This window comes from Macaca fascicularis, chromosome 14, assembly GCF_037993035.2.
Source record: "Macaca fascicularis isolate 582-1 chromosome 14, T2T-MFA8v1.1".
NCBI lineage: Eukaryota > Metazoa > Chordata > Mammalia > Primates > Cercopithecidae > Macaca > Macaca fascicularis.
The window spans coordinates 68,966,620-68,977,327 of NC_088388.1; the positions used below are offsets into that span (position 1 = coordinate 68,966,620).

The 10,708-nt window shown below is 37.3% G+C and overlaps 1 protein-coding gene across 1 annotated transcript; it reads left to right on the top strand.

Annotated features, from left to right (window-relative positions):
- The first annotated feature begins 4,056 nt into the window (after positions 1 to 4,056).
- LOC102147178 (olfactory receptor 52A4-like) lies at positions 4,057 to 4,970 on the top strand. The gene is given in 2 exon segments (XM_015436034.3): positions 4,057 to 4,840; positions 4,843 to 4,970. Coding segments are annotated over 2 exon segments (912 nt in total).
- Positions 4,971 to 10,708: the final 5,738 nt, after the last annotated feature.

Consider the following 10,708-nt stretch of genomic DNA (forward strand, 5'->3'; position numbering starts at 1 on the left):
GAAAAGATCAACAAAATTGACAGACCACTAGCAAGACTAATAAAGAAGAAAAGAGAGAAGAATCAAATCGACGCAATTAAAAATGATAAAGGGGATATCACCACCGACCCCACAGAAATACAAACTACCATCAGAGAATACTATAAACACCTCTATGCAAATAAACTGGAAAATCTAGAAGAAATGGATAATTTCCTGGACACTTACACTCTTCCAAGACTAAACCAGGAAGAAGTTGAATCCCTGAATAGACCAATAGCAGGCTCTGAAATTGAGGCAATAATTAATAGCCTACCAACCAAAAAAAGTCCAGGACCAGATGGATTCACAGCTGAATTCTACCAGAGGTACAAGGAGGAGTTGGTACCATTCCTTCTGAAACTATTCCAATCAATAGAAAAAGAGGGAATCCTCCCTAACTCATGTTATGAGGCCAACATCATCCTGATACCAAAGCCTGGCAGAGACACAACAAAAAAAGAGAATTTTAGACCAATATCCCTGATGAACATCGATGCAAAAAGCCTCAATAAAATACTGGCAAACCGGATTCAGCAACACATCAAAAAGCTTATCCACCATGATCAAGTGGGCTTCATCCCTGGGATGCAAGGCTGGTTCAACATTTGCAAATCAATAAACATAATCCAGCATATAAACAGAACCAAAGACAAGAACCACATGATTATCTCAATAGATGCAGAAAAGGCTTTTGACAAAATTCAACAGCCCTTCATGCTAAAAACACTCAATAAATTCGGTATTGATGGAACGTACCTCAAAATAATAAGAGCTATTTATGACAAACCCACAGCCAATATCATACTGAAATGGCAAAAACTGGAAAAATTCCCTTTGAAAACTGGCACAAGACAGGGATGCCCTCTCTCACCACTCCTATTCAACATAGTGTTGGAAGTTCTGGCTAGGGCAATCAGGCAAGAGAAAGAAATCAAGGGTATTCAGTTAGGAAAAGAAGAAGTCAAATTGTCCCTGTTTGCAGATGACATGATTGTATATTTAGAAAACCCCATTGTCTCAGCCCAAAATCTCCTTAAGCTGATAAGCAACTTCAGCAAAGTCTCAGGATACAAAATTAATGTGCAAAAATCACAAGCATTCTTATACACCAGTAACAGACAAACAGAGAGCCAAATCATGAATGAACCTCCATTCACAATTGCTTCAAAGAGAATAACATACCTAGGAATGCAACTTACAAGGGATGTAAAGGACCTCTTCAAGGAGAACTACAAACCACTGCTCAGTGAAATCAAAGAGGACACAAACAAATGGAAGAACATACCGTGCTCATGGATAGGAAGAATCAATATAATGAAAATGGCCATACTGCCCAAGGTAATTTATAGATTCAATGCCATCCCCATCAAGCTACCAATGAGTTTCTTCACAGAATTGGGAAAAACTGCTTTAAAGTTCATATGGAACCAAAAAACAGCCCGCATCTCCAAGACAATCCTAAGTCAAAAGAACAAAGCTAGAGGCATCACGCTACCTGACTTCAAACTCTACTACAAGGCTACAGTAACCAAAACAGCATGGTACTGGTACCAAAACAGAGATATAGACCAATGGAACAGAACAGAGTCCTCAGAAATAATACCACACATCTACAGCCATCTGATCTTTGACAAACCTGAGAGAAACAAATGGGGAAAGGATTCCCTATTTAATAAATGGTGCTGGGAAAATTGGCTAGCCATAAGTAGTAAGCTGAAACTGGATCCTTTCCTTACTCCTTATACGAAAATTAATTCAAGATGGATTAGAGACTTAAATGTTAGACCTAATACCATAAAAATCCTTGAGTAAAACTTAGGTAGTACCATTCAGGACATAGGCATGGGCAAAGACTTCATGTCTAAAACACCAAAAGCAATGGCAGCAAAAGCCAAAATTGACAAATGGGATCTCATTAAACTAAAGAGCTTCTGCACAGCAAAAGAAACTACCATCAGAGTGAACAGGCAACCTACAGAATGGGAGAAAATTTTTGCAATCTACTCATCTGACAGAGGGCTAATATCCAGAACCTACAAAGAACTCAAACAAATTTACAAGAAAAAAACAAACAACCCCATCAAAAAGTGGGCAAAGGATATGAACAGACATTTCTCAAAAGAAGACATTCATACAGCCAACAGACACATGAAAAAATGCTCATCATCACTGGCCATCAGAGAAATGCAAATCAAAACCACAATGAGATACCATCTCACACCAGTTAGAATGGCAATCATTAAAAAGTCAGGAAACAACAGGTGCTGGAGAGGATGTGGAGAAATAGGAACACTTTTACACTGTTGGTGGGATTGTAAACTAGTTCAATCATCATGGAAAACAGTATGGCGATTCCTCAAGGATCTAGAACTAGATGTACCATATGACCCAGCCATCCCATTACTGGGTATATACCCAAAGGATTATAAATTATGCTGCTATAAAGACACATGCACACGTATGTTTATTGCAGCACTATTCACAATAGCAAAGACTTGGAATCAACCCAAATGTCCATCAGTGACAGATTGGATTAAGAAAATGTGGCACATATACACCATGGAATACTATGCAGCCATCAAAAAGGATGAGTTTGCATCCTTTGTAGGGACATGGATGCAGCTGGAAACCATCATTCTTAGCAAACTATCACAAGAACAGAAAACCAAACACCGCATATTCTCACTCATAGGTGGGAACTGAACAATAAGATCACTTGGGCTCAGGAAGGGGAACATCACACACAGGGGCCTATCATGGGGAGGGGGGAGGGGGGAGGGATTGCATTGGGAGTTATACCTGATGTAAATGACGAGTTGATGGGTGCAGCACAGGAACATGGCACAAGTATACATATGTAACAAACCTGCACGTTATGCACATGTACCCTACAACTTAAAGTATAATAATAATAAATAAATTAAAAAAAAAAAAAAAAAGAAAATGTGGCACATATACACCATGGAATACTATGCAGCCATCAAAAAGGATGAGTTTGTGTCCTTTGTAGGGACATGGATGCAGCTGGAAACCATCATTCTTAGCAAACTATCACAAGAACAGAAAACCAACCACCACATGTTCTCACTCATAGGTGGGAACTGAACAATGAGATCACTTGGACTCAGGAAGGGGAACATCACACACCGGGGCCTATCATGGGGGGGGGCGGGGGGAGGGATTGCATTGGGAGTTATACCTGATGTAAATGACGAGTTGATGGGTGCAGCACACCAACATGGCACAAGTATACATATGTAACAAACCTGCACGTTATGCACATGTACCCTACAACTTAAAGTATAATAATAATAAATAAATTAAAAAAAAAAAGAAAACTGCTTAATCTCACTGAAAAAAAAAAAATTATAGATCACCTTGATTTAGACCTAGACAACTCATCACTTGCATAACCTCTCTGCTCTCACTTTAAAGAAAAAAAATCACTGATGCATAATATTGTGTTATCAGCCCTGCAACTGAACCATAGTTATTTGCTGGTATATGGTTACTAGAAATCGTTAAGCGTCCCAGCCACAGCCTTTATATTGCAACCAGAATTTTGTTTTGGATGTTTCTCTATTTCTGCGGCTTCCCAAGGCACTTCCACCTCAACATGTTTGTCAATTATTTCCTATGGAATTTCTTGAAGAATTCTCAAATAGTCACATCCCATCATATTTTTCTTATGTCAACTTTCCCAGAAGATAAAAAAATAAAGCTTTCGACTTTCCTTCAGCAGTAAGTATCCACATTCAGTGATATCCACAGTGTGAAGACTTTTAAAGTCTTCACACTGTGGATATCACTGAATGTGGCTGGATGATTTTGCTAAAGTGTAAACTGGTGAACCTTTCTATGGGTCTCTGTATTGGCATTTTTTTCATTCATTTAAAAAAAGATAAGTAAACTGATGGTGTTGGTTCTCTTACTCTTGCTATTCAACAACTTTGTGATTGGATAAGCATAAAATATATAAAAGTACAGAGAATCACAGCTTGGCAAACTCTCTCCCCTTTCTAAGAAGACCCCTGAATGGCTCTGCCTATTACAAATGGTACCTTGTTCATGCCCTTTGTGCTGACATTTATTGGGATCCCTGGTTTGAAATCTGTACAGTGTTGGATTGGGATTCCATTCTGTGCTATGTACATCATTGCTCTGATTGGAAATTCTCTGGTTTTGATCATCATCAAATCCGAGCCAAGCCTCCAGGAACCCATGTATATCTTCCTGGCCATGCTAGGAGCCACAGACATTTCACTTAGCACCAGCATTGTGCCCAAGATGCTTGGTATTTTTTGGTTCCATTTGCCAGAGATATATTTTGATGCTTGCCTCTTTCAGATGTGGCTCATCCACACATTTCAAGGCATCGAATCAGGAATCCTGCTAGCCATGGCTCTGGGCTGCTATGTAGTGATCTGTTATCCTCTGAGGCATGCTATGGTATTCACTCGACAGCTAGTCACTTATATTGTAGTTGGAGTGACATTGCAGCCTGCCATTCTGGTAATTCCACGTCTATTGCTTATAAAATGCCGTCTGAAAATCTACCGAACCAAGTTAATATCCCACACTTACTGTGAACACATGGCCCTTGTGAAGCTTGCCACTGAGGATGTTTACATTAATAAGTTCTATGGCATCCTTGGAGCATTTATTGTTGGTGGGCTTGACTTCATTTTCATCACCCTCACCTGTATTCAAGTATTTATCACTGTCTTTCACTTGCCTCTGAAAGAGGCATGACTTAAGGTATTTAATACATGTATTCCCCATATATGTGTCTTCTTCCAATTCTATCTCCTTACTTTTTTTCCATTTTGTATTCACAGATTTGGATCTTATATCCTATCATATGTACACATCACCTTGTCCAGTATTTACCTACTAGTCCCACCAATCCTCAACCCCTTTATCTATGGGATAAAGACCAAGCACATTAGAGATGAGATAGTAAAAATATTCTGTTCCAAAGACGAGGCTTGAAATTTGATTGAAATAGTTTCTTCGAAAAGGTAACAGCTCATCTGTTACTAGACCTATGAGATCCAGTCAATGGTTTGGGGTATCATTATGATTGATGAATAAATTAATGTGTCTGTATACACACACACACACACATATACACACACATATATATATTCATATCTGTGCAAGCATTTTTCTAGGTATATTAATAGAAATGAAACTGCAGTATAAAAAGTTTGTTCTGTTAATTTTTGATAAGTATTGTCATTTCATTTTAGACAATTTCAGTAGCTCATACTTCCATAAGCAAAATTCAAGTACTTGTTTCCCCGTGTTATATTATTAAAATTTAACCAAAAAATAAAAAAAAGAGTCCATAATTTTGTTACTGAAAGTCACATGGTTTTATTTTGACTTTATTTTTAATTCACACTGGATTTTGTTTTTGTGCAAAAAGTGAATTACACAGCTTAATGGAGGAAGCTTAATAGAAGAAACTCTATTTTGCTAAATAGCGTTTGTATTAAGCAATTTATTATCTTTCCATGTTATTCTGTGTTTTTTCGTTTAATATATTACCATAACTTTGTGTATTTTTCCGGTCCTTATTTTCTGACTGTCCTCATACCACCATGCTTTACTAGTTTAATTATTAAAGTTCTAGAATACTTTGATGTCGTAAAGAACAAGTATTTTTTTTTTTGACATTTTTGATTGCAGATATCAATTCTGGAGGCAAACCTAATTGTTTGTTTACTGATAGCTTATTTTCCTGGAATTTTCCCTGAAGAAAAATTAGATAATAAGATAGAAATTAGTACTCCCTGAGATGTTTCTTTAGCCCTTGTAAGATTTATAAACAAATGTATGGGATACTAAAGTACTAATTTTAAACCTTATTAGACAGCTTTAGTGAAATTTCCTGCAACAAGCTTCTGTTAAGAAAAGCCTATCCTCCTTTCTCAACTTTTCTTTAATGATATGCCTACACCATCATGTTGTGACTTTGTTTTACTCAGTTCAAAGTTATCCAAGCAGCACAACACACAAAAATCAACTGGAACAAAAAAAGTAAATTTAGGCTGCCATTATTATTTACCTAACAGAATTTGCTACATTTATTTTCTTTTTTCTTTTTCTTTTTCTTTTCTTTTTTTTTTTTTTTGAGACAGAGTCTCCCTCTGTAGCCCAGACCGGAGTACTATGGTGTGATCTCTGCTCACTGCAAGCTCCGCCTCCCGGATTCACGCCTTTCTCCTGCCTCAGCCTCCAGAGTAGCCGGGACTGCAGGTGCCCGCCACCACACCCGGCTAATTTTTTTGTAGTTTTTAGTAGAGACGGGATTTCACCGTGTTAGCCAGGATAGTCTCTATCTCCTGACCTCGTGATCTGCCCACCTTGGCCTCCCAGAGTGCTGGGATTACAGATGTGAGCCACGACGCCTAGCTTATTTATTTTCTTAAAACAGAAATTACACCTTTTCTTTCCACTTGCCTTCCACAAACACCCACCATTAGACCCACTCACCCACAATAGTGTAGCTGGATGCTGCCAAAAGAGATAAGTGAAAGCACATTATAACCTGCAAACTATGATTCAGAGATTTCTCCTATCTAAATCCATTATTCAATGAAACCAGCTTCCATTTGCATGCTTAGGGTCTAGAACAATAAAACAAACAATAATTTCACACCAAACTAAGTAGTGTTATATGATATGTCTATATTTAAATCCTCCATCTAATTATTGGCTTCTAATTTTTCCGTATCTCTTATCTCTCTTTTTCTTTAATTTTTAACTTATTTCAAATTGTTATTTTTAAACGTTTCATTGAAGTATATCATACAATTAGAAAGGTGCACCAGTCCTAATACTACATGTTTCTTTTCTTTTCTTTTCCTTGAGCTCTACTCTCACTCAATTGTCCAGGCTGGAGTGCAGTGGCGCAATCATGGTTCACAGCAACCTGAACTGCCTGAGCTCAAGCAATTCTACTCAGCCTCTGGTGTAGCTGGAACTACAGGTGCATGCCACTAGACCCACCTAATTTATTTTTATTTTTATTTTTATTTGTATAGAGAAGCTCTCTCTATGTTGCTCAGGCTTGTATAGACCTTCTGGGCCCAAGCTATCCTCCCACTTCCACCTTGCAAAGTGCTGGGATTACAGATGTAAGCCACTGCACCTGGCCACGAATTTTCATAGAATGGGCAGACTGAGCCAAAAAAAGCATCCAGATCAAGAAACACAACATGACTGTCAAAGCAGAAATTCTCCTTCACTTGTTTCCTTGTCCCTACCCACGCTGGATAACCACTGTCCCGATTGCTATTACCAAGACAACTTTGGCTTCTTGAGAAATGTACATAAATGAAATATTGAAGCAAATACTCATTTGTTTGCTTCAACTTTATGTTTTTAAGATTTATCTGTATTGTTGCTATTTCTTCTCATTATGTTATAAAATTCAATTTTATGAATATACTACAATTTCTTTACATGTTATATACTTTTTTTGTGGGGGTGCTAGGTAATACACAATATTTTTCTATCAAAAGTAGTGTTGCTGTGAGCATTACTTTACATAGTATTGATAATATATCGCTGTATTAAAAGGAGTATATGTATAGAATTAGAATTGCGAGATAATATGATATTCCTAAGCTTAATATTAACAGATCTTGATAAAATTTTTTTTTGAAAACTGATTTTGCAAAAAAGTAATTGTAGCAACTTGTAAGATTACAGTGGATTTTTTTTGCAGTTTTTATTGACAAATCATATTTATTGATATTTAGGTAGTAGATTTGATATTTTATCTTGATTTTGATTTTTTGAGACAAAGTCTCATTCTGTCACCCAGGCTGGAGTGCAGTGGTGTAATCTTGGCTCACTGCAAGCTCTGCCTCCCTGGTTCCCGCCATTCTCCTGCCTCAGCCTCCCAAGCATCTGGGACTATAGGCGCCTACCTCCAAGCCTGGCTAATTTTTTTGTATTTTTAGTAGAGACGGGGTTTCACTGTGTTAGCCAGGATGGTCTCGATCTCCTGACCTTGTGAACCACTCATCTCAGCCTCCCAAAGTGCTGGGATTACAGGCGTGAGCCACTGTGCCCAGCCTAATAGATATTTTCATACATGCATACAACATGTAATGATCAAGTAAGGATATTTGGGATATCCACAGCTTAAAACATTTTTCATTTCTTTGTGTTGGAAAGATTTCAAATCTTCTCTTCTAGCTGTTTTTTAAGTATGCAATATATTGTTGTTAACCATTGTCACCCTACTATAATATTGAACATCAGAATTTAAGGTGTCAAGATAAAGAAAGGTTGGGTAATGAGAACAACATACACCTAAGTCCTAGGCAAGCAATTTTTAAGTGTTCTAGTTGCTTCACATCTTTGCTAGCATTTTGTGTCATCAATCTTTCATTTTCTTGCATGTGTACAGTAGCATCATATTGTGAATTTAATTCAAATATTTTTATTTATGTCAAAGGAGTCATATGCATCATTTCTCACATTCCTTTGGCCTAAACCCAACCACATGGTCACAACCAGGGACAGGAGTGAAAAAAATGCAGTCTCTAGATGAGTGGCTATGAGATGAGCTTAAACTACAGGCTGGTGGAGGTGGAGAGGACTCTGTTACTGGGACAGAGACAGAATCCATACTTGGGGATTGTTAAAGTCTCTTCCACAGTGCAATGCTTTTGATACGAAATGCAAAAAGAGCAAGACATACTATATATTATGAAGAAACGTTGGTACTTTTGAAAATGTATCACACATCAAAATAACAGGAGTGTAAAATATGACTTTAATACATGTTATCAGAACTGTATGTACAAAATACCAAGGAGTTTAAAAGAAGAGAAAGGTCACATTGAATGCTAAGGTCAAGGATTTTGGGGAAAGATATGGTTAATGACGAAATATTTGAAACGTTCTTTGGAAGATAGATTGTGTGTGTGTGTGTGTGTGTGTGTGCGCGCGCGTGTGTGTGTTTTAAGTGAAGGTATTTCTCTAAAGGACATTTCTGAAATAACTCAAGGAAAGACACCCAAGAATAAGAAAGGGATACATGCTGTTAAATTAAAAGCAATGAAGTTTAGAACTCAGTATGAGTAAGAGAGCATATATTGATGTAAAAACAAAGGTTAGAATGTAGAATGTTTGATTAAGAGGAAGAATTACAGTGGAAAGCAAATCAGCTTTGAAGTCAAGCATACCTGGGTTTGACTGTCAGCGCTTCCATGGACTAGTTTGATACTGTGAAAGTTACTAATTTCCACAAACCTCAATTTCTGCATTGGACATTTGAAGCAATTAAATCAAATGAGGCACTTAGCAGAGGCTGATAACAAATTTTATGCTTTTATCCATCCTTTTCTGCTGTCTCTTTTGTGTTCTTAAAATTCTGTGGCCCACAGGAAATTTCTTATTTTGTATGAATTTATTTTGATAATTTATTCATTTAATGTACCAAAGTAGGTATTCTAAGTGCAAGAGTATGGAGAGATCTGTAAATAATTGCTGGCATAATTTGTACCCTACCATTCAAGAAAGTGTTTCACGAGCAAGGCGAATTTATTATGTATATGGTTCTCATTCATTAATAGTAACACTTTCTACTGACAATTTTCGATAAATAATGATAAATAACTACAAGGCTGTGGGATCTGTAATAAGTTCTGATGAAGATATGTAGATGATTGGATATACCCTCTAGACTCAATAACCTTTTACTAAATATCAAAAGATCACTCAGATGAATAAGGTCTGGAGTGCACTCCCAGCAAACTGCAGCAGGCCTGTAGAAGAGGGACCTGACTATTAAAAGAAAAACAAATAAACAGAAAGCAACAGCAGCAGCATCAACAAACATGTCCCCACAAAAACCCCATCCAAAGGTCAGCAGCCTTAACAGTTGAAGCTAGATGAACTAAATAAGATGAGACAGAATCAATGAAAAAATGCCAAAAACTCAAAAACCAGAGTGCCTTTTCTCCAAATAATTGCAACACCTCTCCTGCAATGGCACAGAGCTGGGTGGAGGCCGAGATGGCTGAATTGACAGAAGTAGGCTTCAAAAGGTGGGTAATAACAAACTTTGCTGAGCTAAAGCAGCATGTTTTAACCCAATGCAAAGAAGCTTAGAACCGTGATAAAACTTTACAGGAGTGATTAACCAGAATAACCAGTTTAGAGAGGAACATAAATGACTTAATGGAGTTGAAAAACACAACAAAAGAACTTAACAATGCAACTACAAGTATCAATAACAATAGACCAAGCAGAGGAAAGAATTTCAGAGCTCGAAGACTATCTTGCTGAAATAAAACAGGCAGACAAGATTCGAAAAAAATAGAATGAAAACAAACAAACAAACTTTCTGAGGACTATGGGATTATGTAAAAAGACCAAAACTACAACTGATTAGGGTACATGAAAGAGACGGGGAAAATGGAACCAAGTTGAGAAACATACTTCTGGATATCATCCAGGAGAACTTCCCTAACATAACAAAACAGACCAGCATTGACATTCAGGAAATAAAGAGAACCCTAGTAAGATATTCCATGAAAAGATTGAACCTAAAACCATAATCAGCAGATTCTCCAATGTCAAAATGAAGGAAAAAATGTTAAGGGCAGCTAGAGAGAAAGGCCTTGTCACATATAAAGGGAAGTCCATCAGACTAACAGTG